General features: G+C 40.5%; 2 protein-coding genes across 9 annotated transcripts in view; both read right to left on the bottom strand.

Annotated features, from left to right (window-relative positions):
• Window positions 1-1,039: 1,039 nt before the first annotated feature.
• ANKLE2 (ankyrin repeat and LEM domain containing 2) lies at window positions 1,040-25,239 on the bottom strand. 5 transcript variants are annotated; one of them, XM_030501051.1, is made up of 13 exons: window positions 24,420-25,239; window positions 15,169-15,654; window positions 13,920-14,111; window positions 12,502-12,695; window positions 11,339-11,527; window positions 10,952-11,074; window positions 10,501-10,567; window positions 9,664-9,845; window positions 8,545-8,651; window positions 7,508-7,701; window positions 5,851-6,574; window positions 5,144-5,275; window positions 1,040-3,286 (listed from the first exon to the last, which is right to left on the bottom strand). In XM_030501051.1, the coding sequence occupies exons 2-13, from the start codon at window positions 15,641-15,643 to the stop codon at window positions 3,049-3,051; spliced, it is 2,817 nt and encodes a 938-aa protein (XP_030356911.1). In that variant the 5' UTR covers window positions 15,644-15,654; window positions 24,420-25,239; the 3' UTR covers window positions 1,040-3,048. The 5 variants fall into 5 exon arrangements, with proteins under 5 accessions (XP_030356911.1, XP_030356913.1, XP_030356912.1 ...); XM_030501053.1 differs by lacking the exon at window positions 24,420-25,239 and adding an exon at window positions 20,237-20,384; XM_030501052.1 differs by lacking the exon at window positions 24,420-25,239 and adding an exon at window positions 19,927-20,004.
• GOLGA3 (golgin A3) overlaps window positions 21,233-25,889 on the bottom strand; it is a 30,372-nt gene continuing 25,715 nt past the window's right edge. For 3 of the 4 annotated variants that reach the window (XM_030501046.1, XM_030501048.1, XM_030501049.1), the window contains 2 exons: window positions 25,267-25,444; window positions 21,233-24,509 (listed from right to left, as the gene is read on the bottom strand). In XM_030501046.1, the coding sequence (XP_030356906.1) occupies window positions 24,453-24,509; window positions 25,267-25,444 (235 nt within the window). In that variant the 3' untranslated portion in view covers window positions 21,233-24,452. Of the gene's footprint in view, window positions 24,510-25,200; window positions 25,445-25,889 lie in introns of all 4 variants that reach the window. The other variant, XM_030501047.1, reaches the window with a different exon arrangement.

The following is a 25,889-nucleotide window of genomic DNA, read 5'->3' as shown; positions in this document are numbered from 1 at the left end:
ACAGGTACAGAAAATAACACCTTCAGTTGCACTTAAGGGCGGGGGGAGGGAAGTATGAAATCTAAAATTAATAACATAGTTTTCACAGTATTGTGACTTCCTGTGTCAAACATTTTAAGACTATTTGAGTTTTCAGTGGCATAATCCTACTGGCATAATCCAATGTGCATTTTGGTGTGTATATTCAGTGGCATAATCCTTAAACACTACATGCGTTGTTGGGTGTTGTGCACACACCCAAACAATGCATGGAGTTGTGTAAGGACCAAGTAATGACTGGCTGTGGTATGAGCCCAGCTGCTTGCACCGTGCCCCACACTGAACACAGTGTGACATGTGTAGCTAATTGCTTGTTATTTCCTAATGGAAAGTGGGGCAACTTTTTAATACATTTGGCTAATTAAAAACCACACCCCACAACTAATCTTTTGCACCTTTAAAAGTGAACTTTTGGCCAAGAAAAACAAGCACTATCAATCTGATTTCAAGTGTCGCCACAGGCTCAGTGTGGAAGAGCACAATTATGAATAAGCAAATTGCTACATAGATGGCTATTTATTTATTTTAATAGCTGAAGTAGATATTGTTAGAAAAATGACCTCTTAAAGATGCAGTACAACTGGACTAAATGCGCATTAGATAAGACAGGTAAAAAAAATACTCTCTTGACCAAACCAAACCAAAATTACAAAGTGAAACGTGGGAGGGGGTGTTGTCTGTCTACATGTACATACCAGTAATATACATTTAAATATTTAAAAAAAAAAAAAAAAATCAAAACATAATACAAGTAAAAGGGAAGAAGTACGAGTGTTTGCATCCCTCTCTGTAGCAAGCTTGTTAAAAGGGCAACGGCTGGAGAAGGGCCAGGGTAGATGACAGCAGCTGTGGCCCCTCACCCCAGGAATTTGGCTTTAACAGGGGATCAGGCAATTGACTCATTATCTGAATCATTTCTCCAGAATGACAAAAACATCATTTCCATTAAATTATTAAAAAAAAAAAAATAAAAATAATTCCCAAACCCAGTAGGAATTTGTGACCACAGAGCCTACTGCAATGAAAAACCAGACTGAAAAGAACCCTGGGGAAAGAGTCAGTTAATGTCCCTGGTAGTGCAGCAAGACACGGCTGTGGGGTTCTTAAACTGTCTCTTAAAGAATGACATCCTCCACACCCCCTCCCACCCTAGTTCCATGTCAGGCATCTCACTGACCAACAGGCAGCTGTGTCAAGTAGCTCTTTCTAATGCCCAGCTTATTGGAAATAGGCTTTATTATAAAGAAAGAGCTTTTAAAAAAATCTTTTAAAGAATAATTTCTAAGACAGGAATGCTCTCCCCCAGTGGAGAGCTGTCGCACCAAATAATCCAACTGAGAGACATTAAAACATGTTCTGTTCAGAAAGCCCAGAAGAAAAACTATTTTACGTGCCCATAGTAAGTGGATGCCACTTTTTTTTTAAACTTCTAAAAGAACAAAAGTGTAATTAAAAAAATATGTTACAAAAGGCACTATTAAGCTTGCAGGAGTGTTAAGTGCAGTTTAGGTCTGTACCAAATCACGACCCTCCTGCCAGGTGTGCCCTTGTGTCCATGCGGCAGCGTTTGCACCAGCATCGCACTGCCCGAGCTCCAGACCCACATCCTCACGTCCAGCCTCAGCCCCCCCCGTGCTGCCCCATTCTGTCTCTTCAGTGGTACTCTTGGCTTAAGAGCCACCAAGGCAGGTCCGTGCCTCCCGCTCCTTACCATGCAGCACCAGTGACTCCAAACCCATCCCTTTTACCAGCACTGCCTTGGCAGACTTCAATTTTCTGATCAGATTTAAATTGTAACGATAGGGTTTCTTTTTTCTTTTACCTTGAGCTGTCAACACTAGAGCTCTCTGTTTCAAGCAACGTTACAACCATTAAGCTTGATAATGGATATTGTCTTCAGTTTTGAAAAGCATTTGTCAGTCTCGGTACCGCACTGTCGCAACAAGTCAGTCTCATAGAAGGCTAAAGAATAGAATTATTGACTGCTGTAACAAAAATTGATTACCACATCAAGCCTTGAGACATCCTAAAAGCTTAGATTTCAATAAAAATATTTTTAGTCCTTATTCCTATCTCTCTTTACAGTTGGGAAGTAAGTTACAGGCCACTGGCCACTACCCCAAGACAGGACAAACTAGACCATTATGGTATCTTGCTGGTAAATTTGCTGTAATTATTGCTGATGTGCTTTTGTGTAACAGCTATTAGAACCTGCTAATGTTAGAAGCTTCTGTGGGAAAAAGAACCAGCTAATCTTTATATTTATTTATTTTTCTAATCTTCAAGCTAAGATGTAAAGGTATACCAGTGATCTCCAGTGCCCTGTTGCCAAAGCACTTGGTGTATCACAGTGGTTTTTAACAGCTTCAGAACAAGCAAAAAGACTCCACATTTTCTGCATAAAGAAGTCGTGCATAGCTACATCCGTCTATAGAAGCGTGTGTGTGTGTGTGTGTGTGTGTGTTTGTGTCCCCAACTGTCTAGACTAAACTGCTGGCTGTGAACACTTACTGTCTGTTCAAGCACAGGGTTTCATATCCCTACTCAGCACTGGAACGTTGTCATTTTGTTACTCAGGCTTTGCTTTAGGCTTTTCTCTTTGAGCATCCCCCTGCAAGTGGAAGAACATTTTACCTCTTGCCCTCACTTTGCTTTCCTATGATGTGTGTTCACTGGGGCTGTGCCTCCCCCAGCCCAGCAGCAGCTCTGCAGCCAATGGCCGATGGGTTCAGTTCTCGGTGAAGGTTTGGGCACTGCTTCACTGGCAACAAGGGTTAATTCACAGCTACTGGACAACTGCACTGTCACTACTCGCGCATCACCAGTAATCTATCATCTCCTATATGGCATAAAGACATAGATTCTTCTTTTTTTTAACATACAGTTGTCCTCAATTGAGGAAAAATAAATAGCCAAGTACAAACCTCATGTCACTTTAGTAACATTGTAGTATTTCCTCCACTCTAACAAAGAAAATATAATTGAAGTCCCAGGAAGATGAGTTGTGTTTTAGTGGGCAGGAGGCTCTGAAAAGTAGCGCAGCTTCAGCAGAGCGTGGTTGACGCAAGCTGGACTGTATCGCCCGGGACTCCCGGGGTCTGGAGAGAATGAGGCCACGTTGCTGTATTTTCCCGGACTTCCTGTTACAGGACTATTTCTTCCTGAATTGGGATACACAAAAGCACCTGGAAGGCCAGCAGCGACCGTTTGGGACTTGAATCTCGCCTTCAGTGCTGGACTTGGCCAACTGAAAGAAACAAGAAGTCATTTTGTTAAGAAAACTGCCGGAAGGAGAGCAGCGTCTTCACTCAGCATCACTTGTAGATCTTAGAAATAAGGCACCAGCAGAAACAAATCATAACTGGTCAGACAGGTCTGAGAAGAAACAGCGCCAGCACAACAGATTACGTGCAGACATGTTGCCTCATCAGTAAGAGGTCATGTGCTCCAGTGGCCATCAGGACAAGAGATGGTGCCCGTGAAGCACATGGGCAGCTCTAGCCCAATGCCTCCTTAGGAAAGGGCACCCAGGTCGAAGCCGACCTGATCTCAGTCAGTGCCGCAACGGCTGCTGGGGCTGAGTGTGATTTCCCCACCGCCTCCCAAAAATAATGTGTGTTTGGGTGCCACACGAGTCGTACCATTTTTATATATATAGTAAGTGTCAGATTTTTTCTTAACTCAATGAGAATTAGCATCTACAGTTTCACTGAAAGCAGAGCAAAATATTTCCTTTGTTAAAACTAACCCCCCTTTTCTTTAAAAACCTTTCCTTTTCCTCTAAATTCTATCTATCTTAAGCAAGGCAGAATGGCCAAAGGTTGATTCTAGCATCTGTTCTAGCATCACATAGAAATGTGAGGCAATTTCTTCAGCTGAGCCACTACAGAAAACATGGGGTAACCTAAAGATATTTTAAAAGGTTTTTGAAAATTAATAAATAAACCTCAACCCACCAGCCCCAGCGCTGGAAGACAGAGGCCTGCACAGGGCGTACTTCACACCTTTTGAAAGCAGTTTTCTGACAGACCTACTGCTATTCGTACTGTTTGGTCTGATTTTTGCAGCCAAAATCCTACACACCTAAAGAGAAAGTGATCCAGTGAGGCATTGCTTTGCTTTTGGCAGGGGTAGCACTGCAGGATTAAGGAGGCTGGCAGAGCACTGTCAAATAATTACAGTAATCGTTTTTACTTGTGCGGTAGAACAGTGATTACATCTAAAAATCTCATGTTCAATTTTAGCTCTTTAGAAGAACACCCTGGACCTTTCAGCCAGTGCAATAAGAATGAAAAAAAGCCTGACAATTAGCCTATTTCTTTCAAAAAATTAATCATAAAAATCAGGCGACAAGAGAATTTGCCTTTGAGAAGCGGTACAAGGACACCACATCAACCACTGTCTGTCACAATGGAAATAAATCTTCATGTTACTACAATTACCAAAAGAAGACACTTACATGAAAATTGTCCCTTTGAGTCCCCAAAAGCAGTAGCATTCAAAGTAAAACATATGTACAATGTAACATGCATTCAGGTGTCCCGACAAATGCTTCTAGTCTTTGTGTAGCAAAACATGACACACTCTAAAAGCTTAACACACGCCATCGTTCACACTAACAATTCCTTTGGCCTGGGGTAACAGAGGGTAAATCGAGGTAAAAATAAAAACCGTAATAAAAAGATGCCTGCAGATATTAAATATTGCTCTGCACACCCTGAGTGCCTCACGGCAACACAACTCTCTTGCCCTGCATCCACAACAGGGGTGAATTACCAACTGACATTACAACTACCATGAAGACCAATGAAGGATCCAAGTACTAAGTAATAAATCAGCAAACACGTTTGGTTTGTATAGGTGTGATGAAGTTATCTGAAGTGCAGGGTAATGGAAGGAATTTGACTGCAGCACCAATAAACTTCCCTTATTAACAGACATCAGCCAAAAAGGCTTGGTGATTAATTTCAGAAACACACGAACAGTTAATATAGTTGAATATTTTAAACCAGGTTTTTGTGAGCAACAAGGCCTGAAATTCCAGCTATTCCAGCTGTTCTGCAGCTGACCTGCTAAAAAGTTCATTTCAACTCATCAGAAATACCTTTGCCTGTCGGATGAAGAGTACGACTGCACCGCGTGTTTCCATTTGTAAACCGTCGGGTATTTCTGTGGATCGACCTCTACTGCTTCTATCGCTGCTAAGACATCACTGTCCAGCTTCGAGGGCTGCTCCCTGGAATATAAACAGAACTAGGTCAAAAGAAAACCATGTACTTGTTCAGGCAATAGAACATCCCAATCCCAAAACATTTCTTTTTGATATAAGCACACAAATCGCCCATGCTCTCTATAAACAGTTTCTCTATGAATTCTGCAGCAGGCCCCCCCACAAATGACTGTCCATTATTACGCAGTAGTCCCATAAAAAAAAACCTGAAAATTTAATCTGGGGACATCCCAAGAGATTAGTAAACACTCTGTTAATCCAGGTCAGGCTCATCCTGAAGTCCCAAGTCTGTCAGATGAATGGTAAAGAGCAAAGTTAACTGAAACTGACTTGAAACAAAGACTTCTCTTCCTCTTCCCTCCTGTTTTAGATACAGTATTCCAGTTTCAAGGGAACAGCAGGGCTCTGTACCAGCATTGAAGCACACTAAGAGGATCATTCAAGGCTGACTGCAACTAGTGTCACATTACCTCAGCCTGGCTGTCAGTGGTATTACAAAAAAGCATCTTGTTTTGCATACATAATAACCATAAATACATACTAACCAAGGGGCAAATAAGTGTTGAACAGACAATTCTTACCCAAGCAGGAATATCTTCTTAGAATTGTCATTTGTGGGTGAAGACTTTGAAAGAAATTTCTGGGAAGAAAGTTCCTGACGTTGTGCCTCCTTAGCCTGAATTCCAGATTCCCTGGACAGTCTCTCCTTTTCTAGTGGTATTTTGTGTTCTGTCCTTAACTTGGTCTCTCCAGGTTTGCCTGTAACACTTGGCTCAGAAGAACTTGCCAGTGAAACCGCATAGCAGGCCTTATCCAGATGGTCCTTGGATATTCTCATCTGACTTGTTCCTTCAGCCAGAATTCTCTCATTCTGAGTTTTTTCAGTGATTTTATTTGATTCTCTGGCATCCCCTTGTTCTTGGAATGACAGGCTTTCAAATTCCGACATCAAATTGCAAACAGGCTCTACAAGGCATTCTTCTCCATCATGCAAATGCTTTCTGTCACTAATGATCCTTTCGCTGGACACAGGATTACAAAACCCATTTTTGCTGGAAGAAGCTGCATTTTCATAGTGCCTGGGGTGAGCTGATGTTTCTATGATGTTTACTGTATGCCCCATGGACAAGATGTCACACTCGGCATCTCCGATGGCATCGATGCTGGGTTCTTTGGACATGAGAGGCTGGCTGATATTCCGTGCGGCATTTTGCCTGTTTTTAATTTCTTCTAAGCTCATGTCATCATCATCATCATCCAAAAATGCTCCAACAGAAACAGAATTGCAGCACTTTTTACTCCTGCCTGCAAACAATTTTAATAAGAGCAACACATAAAAAGGCTTTCAACAGAGCGCAATCTTTATGCCTTATTCTAATGATTGAAGCCCTCTCTATTTATGCAACAGCATAAACTGACCCAACTAAAGTTACAAATGTAAAAGGACAACATTACGGCTGTATCTTTTTTGCAAATAACCTTTTATATCCCAGTCACTTGAGAGCTGTATTTCCTACACTCCCCACTTCAGTCATTAACCAGTAACAAAGGATAAAGTCAGGATAAAGCAGAATAGGGTAGGAAAATGTTGCTCATATAGAACAGCTTAAGTTTTCATCTCTTCCAAAGCACAAAGGCTTATGACTAGTCCAACAATTATCCTTCAGGGTGTCAGGCCCGGTTTATCCCAGTACCACAGCCCCTTTGGATCCATAATCCCACAGAAGAGGAGGAGGAAGCAGCACAAAGGTTTGGGACCAATGTGTGCCTTCCATAAACACATGGCAAACAGCGGTCTAAGAAGGTATAAAAGGTTTCCCGGGTTGTTCAGTGCGTCTTTCACCCTCAACTGTAAAGAATTATTCTTTTATTTTAAAAAGTTATTTATTCTCTATCTGTAGATTACAAAATTTTGTACTCTAAAATAAATTCCCAAATGCTCTGAGTAAAAACATACTGAAGGATAGAGGTCTCCTTACAGGAATTTCATTTGGGAGCTACAAGCAAACATAAGTACTTCGCAGGACAGATAAGGAATATCTAATGTGGTCTGCTCCAATTTTCCTATGCTCGCAGTGCTGGTAGCTACTTTGTCAATGCTATTATCAGACTGTTTGCATAACACATTAATAACAGCAACCACAACAGGTGAATACTACTTCCCCTGGGCACCAAGCTTTTCTCTCCCTCTTCTCCCTAGGTACGAACTGTTGTTTGCAGCATTTGCCCTTTTCTTACCAGAAGGGTGGGGAGTTTTATATCTATTGCAGGTTTCATTTTCCCCTGTTTCCTGCTGAGCCTTTTCGCTCATTTCCCGATGATTCAGGTACTCTTCTAATTTTCGCAACCCCTCCTGGGAAGACAGATCAACAAAACAGCCCAGAAATTCCCAGTATTCAACCCACGGGAACCCCAGCTCATGAGCTAACTCCCTGCAATAAATAAAATAAAACGAATCATTTGTGAAGACATAAATATTAGTTTGACAATAACTTTTCTGAACACGTTATCAGCTATTAACAGGAGTACAAACGCGCAGCGAGGCAACACAATTCTGCTACAGTCAACAGTCTGCAAAAGCCACACGCACATCCTCAGCAAACACAGCATCATCTCGGTTTTCTACAACAGTTTTCAAATTTAATCTTTAATCTTACAGTTAGCACCATAATACTGCTATTTTTATACTGACTTTATCTAGACATCAGATAGAGATGAATCCCTACTGATGTAAGCATAATCTGAATGATATTCCATTCAATAGCCTTTTGTATTTGGGACTGGGTGAAGGCAGAAGGAAGTGAGGGGTCATTTAGCTTTCATAACAGTATGTTTTTTCCATATATTGCTGATATAGGTATTTTAACAGCAAGGACACACACGACAACACACAGCTTTTACAAAGCAGCACATTTGTATCAAGGTCTCTTCACCCTGCTATCTTTTTAACAGTCCCTCCATTTACAGAAGTAGGCTATGCGTAATTGTAGATCTTCTGACAAATTAGGCAAGTAAATATTTGTGAAAAGCATTTACAGCTAACATCAGTAATAGTTAAAACATCTTTCTCTGAAAGCTAAGAGGTCTCATTTTTAGCAATACTGTTTACAAAAAATACAGTAAAAAACAAACTAGAATATACTTCATACAGTATTTCTGCCAGTCACTTTTGCCCTAAGATATTGTTCAGCAATAACTGTACTCTCAGCACAAGTCTTTTGCTTTTAATTGTTCTGTCCATTGCTAATTTTTTATACTGACACTCTCTTAGATACCTTCCAACTCTTTCAACACCTCTCTCCAGATCGGATTTCCTGACATTGTGAAAGAAGCCAGCTCTTTCTCGAGGCGGAGTCTTCCAAAGCCTGCGAAATTCTTCAGCCTTTAAAAAACAGAAATCATTATAAATCCTACCCTCAGGATATGAAGCTACCTCAGTGCTGGGTGAATGCCTACCTACAGCTCTAGAAGACCTTTACATGTAGACAGCAAACAGCTAAACAACTCAAGTTCTGCCACAAGTATTGCTCAATTCTGGTTATGAAGAGTCTCACATCGGATCTAAAGTGACTCCTCCTGGTATTACTGGTTACTTTGATCTCATCGCTGCTTACTAAAGTAGTAAAGATCATAATGTACAATCATCTTAAAGTAAACTGTAGAGATACCAAGTCTGCCTGGATTTAATTTGTGTGCAGCACGAAACAGAATGTCCTATAATTTTGCCATGTCATTCTAATGGAGTTTCTAGGATGCAAAGGTGGTATTTGCATATATAGATATAGATATATATATATAAAATTCCCCAGACTTGTTACAATTATTAAGAGTATATTGCTATTTTGAAGTTTGAATTTTAACTCCTGAAGTGAATAAAGTATCAGACTTTTGTAAACTATCAAACTGTATAGCAGAAATCAGCAACAACAACCAAGATTTACATTCCTACATTAGAAGTATCTATCAGCAATCAAAATAATGCATTGTTTACACGCCAGCTAAAGTTTTTCAGAGTATAACATGAATTTACATTTCTGTCAGGTGAACAGAAAATTGACCAACCAGCATATGTAGGAGAAAAAGCATTAAGCATTTTGGTAAAACTCTATCCTGAGGAATTCAAGCATCAGACATAAAGTCCTCAGTTGTATTCAGTCACCCTTTCTAAAGCTGTCATACTTACAGTATGTTCACATTAAATGAATGACCCGAAGAAATATCTGTAAGTTTGTGATATGTTTAACTGGTATCGAAGTATTCCTCCTGAAAACGAAAGGTTTTGCGTGCCTACTATACAATCAATACTTCTCTAAAACTATCCCAACACGTACTACTTGGTTCTTTATGAATAAAAAGGTTAAAAAATAGGCATTAGAGTCATATGAAGTTCTCACCTTTGAGGGGCTCATGGGGCCTGCGAAAGCTCTTATGGACAGCACTGGGTCTTTGGGGCTGCCCGTGTATTTAGGTAAAGTTCTCTGGGGATTGTCATCTATCTGATCGGGTGACCACGGAGCACCGATTACAGGAGCTGAGGAATTGTCATCTGCTCTCAAGAGCGGTACATAATATCGGCCTAAAATAAATAATACAGAGCTTTCTCAAGAAGTCTGTGTTACATTAGCCTGCTGCTTCTTCCTAGAATATCAATACACCATATATTTAACCATCTGAATTTATTGCATTAGCAAAACTACTTGTAATTTAAGCTGTTTCAATATTTATTGTCTGCTTACAGACTGTATTTTAGTACAGGCTCCCTTCTCACTCAAATACAGAAATACCTGCGTCGATACACATATCCCTTCCCTAAGGATCTTCAATGCAAAACCCCCTTTTGCAAATGCCTAAACCCACATGTGACAAAATAGTGAAAAGTTCTATGTCAAAGAAATTACACGACTCCCCAACATGACATATAAATCTTTTGCTCTGTAAAGGCCTTTTGTTTGCTTTTAGATTAAACTTTCTGCTTCAGGCTTGCTGAATAAAAGAAGGGCCATGCCTACATTACAGACCTCTGAGGATAACCTTCTGATCCATACAGCAAGAGCAATGCCCATGCAATTTGAAAGACAAGAAGTTTTCTGTTCCTCATCAGTGTTTCTCTTTGGTTTTCACAACACTGCACACTACCATCATTTATGAACAGGAATGCAACAGAAGGCAAACAGAAGACAGCAAAGAGCCAGAACACATGCCTGATACAGTATAAAACTCTGCATACAGACCTTTCAAGTACTCTTTTAGTTTTTCTTTCAATTCTGCAGATTTATTCTTGCTTCTTTCACAAACTACCTGTTAATATAATTTTAGTTGTTTGTTAGTAAAGCATAAGACATCTCAAAACAACTGAAATGCGTGTTCTTTTTGAACAGTCACATTATTGGCCTCTACCCATCTCATCCAGGACTTCTAATCCATAACAGAACAAACCACTAAACACAGCCACATCCATAAAATGGATAGTGCAAAGAAAATGCAGTGAATCATAAAACCTCAAACTTCTCCCAAGATACAATTAACATAAACTATTTTTAATGCCATCGAAGATTTACACTCTACTCATGACACTAGAATCTTACAAGCAGCCTCTATCTACAGAGTTAGTAAATGTTTGAACTTGAAAAATATCGATGAGGCATAACATCTTTGGCTTTGTGTGGACATGGAGAGACTCACTTCTGCTGGAGTTTGATCATATTTGTTTCTTGGATTTTTCACAATAGCTGGGTGTGAGGTAAGCACATTAACAACGTCCAGATTCCCAAACTTACAGGCAAAATGCAATGGAGTATCAAATCCCTGCAGTGAGAAAACGGGAAAAATTCACATGCAGCTGTAAAGATGATAAAGTCAATCCCACATATTTGACTTTGAGACTGGAAAAGCAAATAAAAGTCATGACTCGTATCAGGGCTCTTTATACATCTTTTCCCACCACACTATAGAATAATGATTATTAAGACACACAAAACTCATTTTGCTAGAAGTGCCCCCTTCTCACATCCTTAACACCTTCCAGTTCTTTCCATAATAGTAAGAAACTGTCAAACATTCCAACCTTACCACTTTATCTGGTGTATTAAGGTAAAGATCAACAATATATTGGATGCGATTCTTCAACATGACATCATTATCATCTGGATACATAAGCCTCATAAATTCTGGATTTTCCAAAGTGTCCAGTAATAACTGGCAAATGCCAGGTTGATTCTCCTTGGCAGCAACGTGCATGACATTGTACCTACAGCCTTCCTGAAAAATAAACCAAATAAACATTAGAATGAATTGAAATCTAAACAGCTTTCTTATGCCCATACACTTACCTAATTTAACTGTGGAAATACAAAGATTCTCACACTGAGTCTTATATTTAGATTTTTGTTTCTTAAAGTTTTATTAGGAAAAGATGATTAGAAAACAATACATAAACATCCAGAACTGCAGTAAATTATATGATATTGTAAAGACTTATGCACCTTTATACCCACATTATTCTTACAATTAACAACAATATTCTTATACTTAGCTGCAGTATAAGAATATAGTATTTCTTTATATATAGGCAAAAATGTGGAAAAGAAGGGATATTAAGAAATCACATAATAGAAGGAGATAGTTCAGTGTGTAAAAGGGGTGTGTATGTATATATGTAAAATTCAGTTTGTGGTAATATATTACATACAGAAGTTCAATAACTTCACAAAGCTGGTCTGATGGAACTCATTTTTTAAAGTAAAATTGTCAGCGTCTGCTAAATGGCACCTTGTACACGGATTTTAGATGCAGAGCACATTTTGAAATTTGACGGTGGTGCGAGGTACACAGTGCTGTAGGAACCACCTGGTTACAGCCTATGAACCACCCACTCCTTAAAATCATTCTATTTCAAAAAGATTGGAATTATTTAGAGGAGATCAGTACTACATGAAGACAAGACTATTCTTTCTCTGCTGGACAAAACTATTCTTCCCCTGAAGAACTGCATGCTCAGTTCCTTTACTGTAGCTCGTCTGGAGAAAAGCGAACTCTCAGCTATGAAAGGTGACATACACAAGACAGACAACTGCCATGTTCCTCTCAGCTTTCAGCTACTATCAACAAACACTGCAAAAATTTGCATGAGGTATCTTGAACAAAGAGTAGGAAACAACACTTCTTCCAGTTCCACTTATCAAGGCTAAATCACTAAAGCAGAACTTGCATTTATTTATTTTATATTTTTTTACCTGTACAACTGTCGGATTGTCGCCGGACCCAATCAGGTAGCGAGGGTTACTCCAAATTAGATCTGAAAATGTTGCTGTATCTCCTTTCTCAACAGCTGTCCGAAGTTTAGCAGTAAGATCTTGAGTACGTGGACTTTTGTAGCTATTGGCTCTCTCCTTATTAGCAGTTTCGGTCTCAGGAGAGCATAAGCCATCTATCAAAACACAAGTAACATATTTCTAGATACATTCTTTTCAGTGATTACTATTTTCATACCCAGGGCATGAAAATAAGGTTTTAATCTAAAATATGTATTAACTTTGTATCTTTAACGTACAGGAGTAAAAAAAATCAGGTCAATGACAAGACATTCAAAAATAGTAGTAGTTAGTAATAGGGAGGGAGGCAGAACATGACAATCATCCTGTAAAACTGTTTCAGATTTTAATAGGGACTCGTAAACCTTATAATTGCCAATCAAAATTCAACAAGAAGTATGAATATTTTGAATATCAAAATTATTTTTGCAGTGCTGTGGCTGCTGAGTACTTTTAATCTCACTACCAGGTACACTGGGAAATGTGATCGTGTTCATCGTTTTATTTCTGAACTCACAAAGTTACTCAAAAATAAAGCAGTTTTAATATACTGACCAATTTTATTAGCGTCTTACTAAACCTGAAAATCCTGAAGTCCATGAGTAAAATCAAATCCTACCAAATATAACCACAGACTATCAAGCAACATATCCATGCAGGCCATTACCACCATCTCAGCGTTAGAAGAGAAGCAAGGTTTTTTAGTGTAAAATCCATGCAAACCAAACCAATGACAATTGCTTTTAAAAGTAACCAGTTTACTTTATCATAACAGGTCACAGAAACCACACATGCTTTTAAAGCTTTTTAAACATTATGCTTTTAAACACAAAAAGCAGTGTTTCCATTGATTCCTGGGTTCTGCTCTACTTCCGTGGTAATCCTTCAGAAAAGGAATGACAAGATTCCAACATACTCTGCTGCTTTTTTTTTATTTCTGCACACAAACTTTGGCGCTTCTTTCTTGGAAAAGCATCAAGTAACTTTAAGGACGACTTCTCCAGTGACAGCATCACTTTATACAGAAGTAAACCCAGATTTTAATTAGAAAATAAAATATGCTTTTTATTGCTCTAATTTATTTCACAGAAAAAAAACCCCAACATGAAAATATTGTCAGAAAGTAACTTTATTTAGTGAGTAAGCTCTGAACCTGTGATCTAACATTTGTACAGCTCATCTTAAACACCACCACTCTAGGGGATTTCAGTTCATTAAGATGCTTCATCCTTTGAATTTTTTTCTATTATTAGTATATTGGTTACGAAATCGCTGCTTCTTCTCTTAAAAAACCAGCAGACTCTGTATTGCATTTACTGTTCACAAACAGCCTCACTTACCTCTGTTAAATGATCCCATTTTCACTGGAGACAGACATGAAGAGGACTTGCTTGGAGATGGGAAATAATCACAGATTCCTTTAGCAAATTTCTCAGCATCCTCTCTGTTTGAAAAAGCTTTAAAACGGGAACCCTTAATCATCTTAACAGCTTGAAGAGCTTCCTTTTTATCTTCATAAACATGTATTCTCTCTGCAATAAAGTACAATCAAAGTTATTTCAATAATCTCAGATTTGTTCCTAGAAACAGATTTCAAAATTCTCAGACTACCCTTCCAGCTTTGGTCTCAAATTGTTTTCTCTACCAAACGTGGCTTAAGAATCAAAAGTCCTTTTAAATTTTCTCTCTTGGAAACCAAGTAGAAGAATTTCACACGCTCCAGCTAACATGAGGTAATACGTGTACAGTGTTCAGCCATTCATATCAATCCACATCTGACCATCTTTTTAAATAGATGGGCCAGCTTCAACAAGCAAGTATCTCACATCCACACTGAAAAGCTAACTTGGAGCTTATTCACCTCTGCACTGCTTTCAATGCTCTCTTGCTCAGAAAAATCAACTATGTAAGTGATCCACTGCCACAACTTTAAGACCTCTACAAAGAACCCTAGATATTAATTAAATCCCTCTTTCTCTCCTTTTGCGTTAGCATTAATTTGTTCAAATTAAGAATTCTGAAGATACTTTTTTATGAGAAAGAATACTCACTACTGTCTCAAAGTAAACAATCCTTTATGCTCTACTGTAACCTTGCCACTAGGTAATTTACTGATTCCTTATTGCAGTATTCATCAATAAAATGCAAAGAATGACTGATGCTTCTAGATACCATTTGGCATTAACACAGAAAGGAACGTACGAGATCTGTTAAATCATTTAAGCTTCAACTGATGACAGTATAAATATGGTTTTGATCGTTTATTTGCAGGATTACTTTTTATTCTTGAGAGGAATTAAAGGCACAGAATGGGTATGAAAGCAGCAGTAGGAAATTTTTTTCTTCATCTGAGCTACACTGAGTAGGACTGTTATGTGTATTAACTCTTACGGCAGAACACCTGGGATGTCTTATAACTGTTCCTGTGCCTCAGAAGATCCAATAAATATTACTCACAGAAACAAAAAATAACTCAAGTAATGCTTAAAGCACTAACACAATGGTGTTTATATCATTCATGATATAGAAAAAGGTTTATTTAGACATCATTGTAAAATGATTATCATTGGAAATAAAATAAATGCTTACCATTCCTTGCCAATATGTCATCATAAACTGGACAAACACCATAGAACAATGGAGGATCTCTGGATGGTGTCTGAGTACTAATTTGTGAATCAACACCTCCTGCTCCACAGGCTGCAGCTGAACCGTTCACGTGCATCACATCTTCTTCTGGAGGGTTCACACCTACACAGTACCCAAAGTCTACCTCTTCAGGAACACTTCCATGACCATTGTGATTCACTGCTATGGTTTTCAAAGCCTTCAGTGCTTCTGCCCGGCTGCTGTCAGATGGGACATTTCCAGCAGCCTCTCCTGACACAGCAGATCCTTTTTCCCCCTGAGCTCCTTGCTGCTCCAACAGTGCCTGGGCCAATTTCTTTTCAAAAATAAACCTAGTGGTTGAGGTAATGGGCCCACATTTCAGTCCTGCTCTTATTATTTCTTGCCTAAGCTCATCGGCGCTGAGCTGCTTCAGTCGGGCTAATATTGCATCCATCGTTACTTCACCTGTAAGAAAAGTGAAAGAGAAAGGAGAGAAACTATAAAGAACATCATAGCTTTTTTTTCCTGCTATTTAAATGCTGTATTAAAGCCAAGGATAAAAGTGTCTCATAACAATTTATTTGATTCTGAAGAGATTATTGCATTTGCAGGGAAGACAAAATAAAAACTCAACACATTAAAAACATTTTTAAGCTATTGGACTTACACCAAGAGTTTATTTCCCTCTCTCACAACCACTTGAAAGAGCATTTACAGCCTACATTTTATTCTTGTTTGTCCTTTTCAAATCTCTTTTGCAGTAAAAATTCAACCCAGAATGTTTATACAATTTATGACAGACTGGGAAATATTTGATTCCTGCCAAAGAAGGCACAATATGTCTATGTCATGGAATACAAGAACAGAATAAGTAGTTAGCCCCAGTAAGAGATTCTGGTTAGGCAGCACCCACAGCTAAAAGCACAACTCCATTTCTATTATTTCCATAAGAATTTCTAGCTGACAAAAGTATATGGCATAAGTTACGATGCAGCAACGACGGCAGTCTACCTTTGGCCATGATGCAAGGTTGGAACTATTTACACAAGATGTTGTTTCCCAGCCCCTGTTTTGAGAAGAAAACCAAGAGACAAGAACTGCTGGCCTTTCCAGATTTCCCTCTCCAACACAGAGCAGGAGCTGGAAGAATTTCTCCACTTCCAAAGGAAAATCCTTCTATCTGATATGATACTACAAATCCCACAGCTCACTTTCCTCAACATAATCCACACACAGCTTCTTCACGGTCAGCAAGAAGATACTAAACCCAACATGATGTCATTACAAATTTCTTGCTATGAAAATCAGAACTGAAAAACACAGGGTTTGGGCACCTCAGGAACATATGAAGCTTTCAGGTTATTTCATCAGATACTGCATCCATGTATCTCCACAAAGGCTGTGACTTTTTCCTGCTGTGCACTAGTTAGGAAGGACAGCTTCCGGACAGAAATGATCAGGCTGCTGTATTCCTCTAGCTTGCATTCACTCCCTCTTTAAACGGGCCCCTCCTTCACTGCCTACCCATTTCATGGGTTGTACTGGTCTGGAGAGGTGTATATGGCATTTTTAGTACTTTATTTTCAATTCCAGGTTTTATCCTCAGTTTATGAAACTTAAGACTACTGGAATACACATCTGCAGCTTTTCCACTTGATTTATTTCTAAGTCATGCTATATTTGGAGTAATACAACTCCTAATCTTACTCCACTAGAGACAAAGCAATCCCCCAGGTATGAAGTCAGTATCACCTATAACTTTAAGTTAAATCTCCTCAAAAGAGCATTTGTGGATGCATATGTCAGTATGAGAAATGCCCGCAATCGGTGAGCTCTCCTGCCTTATGAACATGGTGCACAAGCAGTCCTTAACATGAATTAGAACATCCACTCCAGTGGGCAAGAACCTTTTGTCTGGGAAAATAATGTGATGCTTGTAAGGTGGTGAACCCTAAAATAGCAGGGATGCAGCGCCCTAAATACTGGCTCCTAGTAAGTTAATTATTAGTTCTGTCAAAGTGTACAAACTCAGAAATAATTCCAAAATTGCACCTTCATCATAGACTCGCAGTATAGTCAAACTCCTTTATTTTTATTGTGTATTACCAAAAGTAGCATCACAAAATACACCAATATTACAGACACGGCAATTTTGCTTTGTAAATTACCCAAGCATTAAGCTGGTGAAGAACCAAACTCCTCAGACGCTAAAAAAAACCCCCCAAGGCACACAGCAGCTTTGTAACTTTCAGCAACAGTCAATATAGTCAAGTAAAACGTTCACTGGAACCTGACATCAAAACTATTACATTTCTAATACTAGAAACTACTACAGAAAAATATGTTAATGCCAAACTTTAAACAGGTTTTCAAATATCACTACAATTCGACTGCTCTGTGAGTCTGAGGGTTGTTTTCCTGGAGGGACATTTCCTTTGGGAGTTCTTTTTCTTTCCTGAATGTTCGATTTTAAAAATCTTGTGGTTAGAGAACATTCCTCAGTCGCTGTATTCACAAATACTAACTGGGACATCACTGAAACGATGGGAAATCAGAAGACTTCAGCTTTAAAATGCCAAACAACTGTGGCAGAGCCAGTTGATGCTGCTAAGCTACCTCCCCAAAGTATTCCCATTCCCTTATGATTCCTGAACCTCCAAGCAACCTCACTGTTAGAATTATCTGACTTGCCCACAAGACTGCAAAGACCGATGCGAAAGATCTTCTCACTTAATTTTTGTTCTTAATCCTCTATTTTTTTAAAAATAAATGTGATGCCATTATGTTTTAATCAAGACATAAAATGTAGCCCTAAGGTCAATTGCCATGCTAAGGATTTTGAGACTGCGTAACTGAAAAAAGACAATAAAGATGAAAACTCGAGGCCAAAAAATTTGCTGCAGAAACAACTCACTTACTTTAAAAAAGAGTCAACATAATGTAATGCCTTAAAGAATTAACTCAGAATGCTCCTACTTTTAAGGCTCAGAACCAGCACAATCAATCTGCAGAAGACAAGACCCTTACATATGTGTAATTCATGCCCACTGGGTTTGCAGGCATAGGCATAATCTTTCCTCTTAGCTTGTGGTTAAGTAGATGTCAGGAACGAATGATTTCGCTGGTATCTTACATTTTGATACAACTTAGCACCTAAAATTTTATTCCTCATCCTAAAAAAAAGTATTCTAGGTATGAAAAAGCATTTATTCATGCACCCATTACAACTCAGGCACAACTAAATCAGCTAGTGAAATGACAAAGCAGACCAACAGTGAAGAAATCAATCTTCGGTTTAAGATCTCCTGTCAGCACAAAGAGTTCTCTACAAAAATCTTTTTAACCACATCACCTATTCTGATCTGTCCAAAACGAAAGGTGTGACTTGCAATCTCAGAAATACGCAACTGCCTGTTCTAAGATGATTCTTCAATCATTTTCTTTGATCATTTGCAGGTGCAAAAGGTGATTATTTAAACCTTAAAACGCATTTCATGTAACTTCAAATGATCCAGAGTACAGCCAGCATTGATGCAGCTGCCTTTTCTAGCTTAGCACACAAGTTACCTTTAGTAGCTTTACAAATATTAATAACTACTGCAACAACAACCACATGTTTGAACCTTCTTCCAAATCAAACAAAATCTGGAAGAATGAGTAAGAAATGTATTTCCCCTTGTCTGAATGCATCACGTATGAAACAGCAGAATGTCTCCCCAAAAATACTTCCCCAAGTGAGAATGAACGACTGATTTTTAAGGTGGAAATATTATTTTATTCCATTACTTATTAAATCCTGCAGTAAATGAGCAATGTAAGAAAACAAGGTGGGTTTTTCTTTTCGAGGCAGGAATTACGCGAGACACAGATCCCATCTCTGGCTCTATTTCGACTGCTAGGATTTGCACATGGCAGAATAATTGTGGTTGTGCAGTCGGGTACTTGCCTATGCTGCCTGTTGCCAAATTAACCAACAGTTAAGAGCTACGTGGCAGAAAGAGAACTGCAAAACAAACTTGGAATAAACTACGGGAAAGCCACGACCAGAAGGGGGTGGGGGAAACGGTGGACGGGGGGGACCGGACGGCTTCTCAGGAGCGAAAAACGAACACCTATTGCTATGCCCAGCAAGGGACGGCAAGCTCGGCGCGGGAGAGGGTTTGGGAGCAGCGCGCAAGAGCGGGACCGGGAGCGGGTACCGGGAGCAGGGCGGCGCGGGCAGCAGCCGGCCCCGTCGCCGTGACAAAGAGGGAGCGGGCGGCAGGGCCGGGCCCGCTGTCGGGCGCCGTGAGCTCCGCCCGCGGGAAAGGCCCGCCGAGGCCGAGCGGCCGCAGGCCTGCCCGGGCGGTGCCCGCGGCCCCGCCGGCTCCCCCGCGGAGCGAGAGGCAGCGCCACCCCCCGCCGAGCTCCCCGAGTCTCTCACCTGGGCGGCTCCCGCTGCAGCGCCGGCTCCGCGCAGAGAGTGGCGCCGAGGAGGAGAGGGGCACCGGGGAGGAGATGGCCGCCGCCGGCGCCCCGCGGCCGCCCGGCCTCCTCTCCAGCAGCCGCAGCAGCCGCAACAGCCAGCCCACGGCACCGATGACCGCGCAAGCGGCCAAGAGCTCCCAGCACGGCCAGCGGCCCCAGCCGGCTCCCCACAGGGAGCCCCAGCCCGCGGCGGCCCCGACCCACCGCTCCATGCCCCGGCCCGCGCCCCGCCGCACGCAGACACCGCCCGCAGCCCGTCGGGGACGGTACCTCAGCGGCCTCCCGGCTTCCGCCTCTCCGCGCCGCGCCCCGCCCCGCCAGACGCCGGCCTGCCCTGCCCGCTGCCTGACAGACAGCGCTCCCCCTGCCCGGCCTGCCGCGGGGCATGACGGGAAGGCGGCGCCGCTGCCGGAGCAGCGGCCCGGCGCACAGCGGTGCGGGGCGCCCGCCTCGGGGAAACGGGCCTTGGCCTTGCGGGAGGCGGGCAACCCGCGGCCCTGCCATGGCACCGGCTGCCGCGGACCCTGCGGCCTTGGGCCGCGCCACAGCTCTGGCCTGGCGGGGCCGCCGCACGACTCACCGTTAAAACGGCCGCGTTTTCTTCGCGGCGGTCGTTCCCGGATGTCAGGTGTCGGGGGCCGTAGGGGCGGGGGAAGCTGCTGTGGGGCTGGCGCTATCCAGCGGCGAGAGCAGCGAAGGAGAAGCCCCACGAACCTGCGGTCACTGAACCGCTGGCTGCTCCAGCAGAACGCAGGATGGAGCTGCGCGCCGCGGCAGCGCGGGCGGCGGTTTTCAAGGCTCTAGGAGTACACTTAGTCATCGTTCCCTCGGCCAGGGACGCGGCTTGCTACCTGCAGGAGCCCTGGTGTGTGAGAAGACACGCGGGTTGAGTCTCCTTCAAAAAGGAAGGCCGAGTCTAAGCATTAGCCTCAAACTGCTGCAGTAGTCTCTGAGAAGCTGGCAGAGATGGAAAATCATGAAGGAAGCCCCTAATGCACAGAAAGGAAACGAGTCCCTCCACAGCCCTAAACGAGTCAGCCTGTTAGTCATGTTATACCTACCTTATGGGTACAGCTGCTTGTACAATAAGATGTAGACTGGTTGCTGGGTTAAATGGTGAGACAAAAAGGCCTTCAGGAAGTTGACAACATCTCTTTAACTCATGCTAAAGTTAAAGCAACTCTTTAACTCAAAGTTAAGCAAGGTACAGTTGTGTCTCTCCTCCTCATTGCAGTTGGCCAGTTTAAGACTCAAGATGATGATTTCTACATCGTTTCATTGTGCACACTCAAAAGTGCACATTGGCAAATACAGGCCAAGCGAGATCCACTCATCATGTCTTTCCTGACATGTTCAGCAAACTCAGGAAAAAGTAAATGTAATGGAAATACACTCTTTCAGGTGCATTAAAAAAAAAATATAAAAAAAAAAATCGATCTGCAATAACAGCCACCTTTAAGGAAAAAACCACACCTTATTTAGAAAGACCACCCAGTGTGTTCAGAAACCTAAAAACTACTGTCCAAACCCAAAAAGATGGTATCGCTTTCTCTTTAAAAGTAGAAACAACATGGAGCCCTTTACCAAAAATAGTTTATTGCACAAAACTTTTAAAGGAATTCCTATGCACATTATTTTTATAATCAACATGCTTTGTATGATCATAAATATTAATTGTACATAGCGTAACTCCTCCATCCCCTGGGTTACCCACTCAAGAACATGAAATTATTAACTTCTATCTTTACAAATACAGCCTAAGCAGACATTACTGAATGTCATGTATAAAACATAACAGTATTTCATTTACAATATCCAGAATATCTTTCCCTAGAAATCTGTGCATCTGTATTGGAAATTAGGCTGCCCTACTGCCCAAGACTGAAGTGTTACACAATAGTATAGAAGACAAGAGTGATCAGATGACAGCTGATGAGCAGTAGTAATTACTTTGGACTAGTAATTGCTTTCACATGAAAATAATTAAAGGCTCTGGTCACAGCAAGTCACATGCAACTATTCACACTTCCCTGGCAAAGTTAATAAAACATAAATCACGTACTTTTGCATCACCTGTAGTGAATTTGTCATCTTTTAAGTTAAATTTATATTGATAATACTATCTGTCCCCAGTGCACCTTTCAGGTTCTCATAGCTAACATTAAAACATCCATGCCACTGCAGTTCACTCCCCTATGGAGGAATACATAATCCATGAAAATGCAAGCACCAGAACTTCCATTCTGGATGTTACTTTACTCTTTACACATGTGAAATTCTCATGTATTTCAGTTAGAGTATTGCCTGAATAAACAGTATGGGACCAGATCCCCCCCTTGCATGAGTGGGTAAGGGGCTCAACTGATCCCAATACAGTGCACAAATATTTCCAAGAAATCCGGAAGACAATAGAATGGAGCATTATGCAACGTTCAGCAACATCAGAGACTCCAACATTTTTTTTCCATTGTACAGTTTGCTGGGTTCTTTTGGCCATGTTTTGGTTTTGGGTTTTTTTAAACGCAAAATTATTAAAGAGTTCTCAAAACCCCAAACAGCATCTGAATAAGTAATGCTGCAGCATTTACCAACTTTAATCACTTGGGAAACACACTGCAGTGACATTTCTCCTTCATAAAGACTTGGTTTAGTAGATAGCAACCACTGAAGAAACAGACACAGAAAATACATTCTATTGCAGTGCTTGAAAAAGAAAAAGACAAGTCTTTAAGAGAGTATTGTTCAGATTTTCCTCTGATCTGGCATTGCTGTGACAGACAGAGGGGAGACAGTTTTCATTCCTACAACTAGTTTGTTTTATTGCTTAGACAGCAGAGACCTGAAGCTCTGTAGAGCAAGCAGGCTCAGCCTCAGGGTGAGGCTTTTTAATAAAACAGCAACTATTTCTCTGGATAATTAAGAAACATTGTTGATGAGCTTCAAATAAAAGGCCTTGCTTTTATCATGTGCTGTGTACTCCTTCTAGAAGGTTTCCCAGTGACTTCTGTAAATTAATTGACTTAGTACCTCACTAGATTTAGACCCTCAAAAGTCTCACCATTTGTCCTTCATTTAAGCATGGTGCTTCTGTTTGTAGAAAAAACACAAGGTGAATATAAAGCAAAAATACCTCATGTCCAGGTACTTTCAGAGAGCAACAGGTGGGTCAGTGTGGAAACATAACCTGAGCACTTCACCACTGCTCCCTCATCTTCAAAAAGAAAAGGACGCACCTAAGGCTACTTGATTGTGTAACCTCAGATGTCTTTAAGGAGCTAGTGAGAAAATGCAGGACTGCACTGAAAACAGAATGCAGTATGATTATTGATACAAAAAGGAGAGTAGAGCAGAGATTTTGAAGAACTACGAAGGCTTCTAACAATTCTGGCTTCTTTGATACCTTATAAAAGCTTTGTCCATACAAGTGTTGCCAAACTTCAGAGATTAAAACATAATGAATTCTTAACTGAAGGCAGTGTATTTACTAAAATGAACAGCAACATTAATGCCGCACAAGTGTTAAGTTTATTTAAAATCCTGAACATTTGAAAACTTTTTTATACTTGAATATATTATTCATTACATACTTCTAACTTTGTTCTGTAACAATACTGCATTGGGGTTTTTTCTTCTTTAAGCTTAATATACAGGCAACTTCAAGAACATGACAGCAGTGAGATAATCAGTACCATATACTCTGCAAAGTAGACTGCGGCAGTATGCAGACATTAACGTATCTAAGCTAGTCTGTAAAGCTTTTGACTGTTCTTTGAACTGTTTGGTACCTCTGTCTGACGGGCACTTAATGCCATGACAATGCATTTCTTCCTTCACCAATTTCAAAACTTTGACTTCTAGCATCACTTGACTTTGATCTCAATAAATCGTAAGTTAAAATCCAGTAGCTGAGGGGCATGAAATCAGTCAGTATAGACACTTTGGGTGCAAAGCGTTCAACTGGACTGGAGCTTGAATTGCTAGTTCTGAGAAATCAGACTTTGGATAAATACAGGTGGGTTTGGGGTTTTTGTTTGCTTATTTTTTGCCTTTTGTCACTTACAGTGACATGACATCCTACTGTCCTAAGCAAACTACAGTCATTCACCCCCAACTACCAAACCCATCCAAAAGCAGCAGCAATCTCTGGAAAAATACGGAAACTAGAATTCCGCACCCCCCCCGCCACTTAATCTACTTGTATACTTAGTAGATTTTGGGGATTTTTTAAACTCCAAACTATACTGGATATAATTGATGGAATTTCTGAAAGAAAGTCCCCCTCCACACAGGATTTTTGAAAGAGAGGGCAGGTTTATTGCTGCACTATGAGCCACGTGGAGCAACAGGACCAAAGGCAAACGAATCTAAAGCAGGCTGCTTTAATAATGATCTAGTCAAGGTGCCCTGCAGAGGGGCTGCCACAGTACCAACATTTCCATTCATGATGGTCACCTTGTAATAGAGGGTGCAAAAAGTAGGGGAAGTGTGTGGAAGAAGATAAAGCTAATAAAAATAATAATTTTATAGGCATTATAATTTTGTATTTTAAAGTAAAAATAATTACATTTCTGGCTTTAGGGGCTAATTTCCCTAAACCACTTGTACAGTATGTCAAAAACCAGCGAACTTAAATGTAACATTAAATCAACGACAGTAACAAAACCCCCTCATGTCAGCCTTATCTTACAGTATATAAGCATATTAGAACAGATATTCAGAGTCAAAAAATTATGATTTCTTATATATATATATTACACACATACCTTTTTTCAAGGGTGTCTACTTCAAAAGTCGAACTAAAAAGGTGCAAGAAGTGTTTGTGCAGTGAAGCAAAGCTCCCTACTGGCCTGTGACTGTAAAAGAAAAACTGATACTTCAGAAAACATCCCAGGCAGATCTGCCAAAGGTACATACTGCTCTGCATTGCTTGTCTTTACAGTCTTCTTTTGCTGTAGGTCAGAGGTCATCTTTGTAACTAGAAATGGCTTCAAATGAATTTTTTTCTTTAAATAAAGATATCTGTAATCTGAGCTTCAAGAATAAGAGATTATAGGAGGGAGGAGAGAGGATGTTCAGAATATCAAGTTCTCAACCACTGCTAATGGCTGAACATGAGCAGAAGTTATTTTTCCCTGTGATTTGGATAAAACCCAAGATAGAGGAAAAAACCACACCCCACATTTAAACAAAACAAACAACAAACCCCAGATATCACATAATTAACAGTCATTCCTTAACAAACTCACTCAGATTAAACAAATACACAGTTGGAACCAGATGCTCCTCTTGACCTCATTTTAAACCTTCATCTGAATCTCTTAACACCAAAATGAGCTGAAGATTTACCACTTGGCAGCCCCCAACATACCAGAATTATTATGGTAAGGTTTGAAACAAACCCTTGGAATAGCATGTTCTGCATTTAATATTACACCAGTTTCTCAAAACCATGTCCTTTGCTTCTACATGCAAAAGCACAACTTTGAAACACCGTTCTTAAAAATGGACTAAATAAATAATTTTGGTAAAGATTTGTTTACATACTTAAAGCAATAGGAAGAAAGACAACTGATAAGGGGGTTATAGTGTCAAAGCTTCCTGGTTACTAACGTTACAGTTCTGTTTCTTTTCTTCTACATCAGGAATCTCCTGCTGATCTGATGCAGTTGCAGGACTGGTAGAAGTAAAGTCCATTAGTTGCCCCTCAATCTGAGTCCACGAAGACATTGACTCATGTACTGTAATGGTGTGTTCCTCCATCTGACGCTGAAGGCTGTCCATTTCTTGCCTTTTGAAAGTATTGAGAACAAAAAAGCAAAAATTAACAAGCAGAAAGCTAACTGCTAAATGCAAGATCACAAAATTGCTCTTCTGATTCTTGATATCTACTCCAAGACTATCTAAGCTATAGCTGTATACAAGAGAAAGAAGTCTACAGGAAGCTTAGAAATTGTCTGGCTTCAATTTAAAAGCAAAACAAATACAATAAACTTAATTCAAAACTAAGGACCAACAACACAGCAGCTCCTTTGCTGCCCATACTCATTGGCCAGGGATGGTGCAGCACTGTTTCCTCAGTAAAGGTACTTAGTGACTGCAACCTGATGAACGTGGTACTTTTGCAGGTATAAATGACAACATGGGAGGTAGAGGTGAGGAAAGCAGCACTGAAAAATAACTAGATAAACACATTATGACTTCAGTCAGACACCAACTTAGCAAAGCAACTAGTG

Source organism: Strigops habroptila, chromosome 11, assembly GCF_004027225.2.
Source record: "Strigops habroptila isolate Jane chromosome 11, bStrHab1.2.pri, whole genome shotgun sequence".
In the NCBI taxonomy this organism is placed as follows: domain Eukaryota; kingdom Metazoa; phylum Chordata; class Aves; order Psittaciformes; family Psittacidae; genus Strigops; species Strigops habroptila.
Note: the sequence above shows the minus strand (reverse complement) of the source record. Positions and strands in the feature narration are given on the sequence as shown.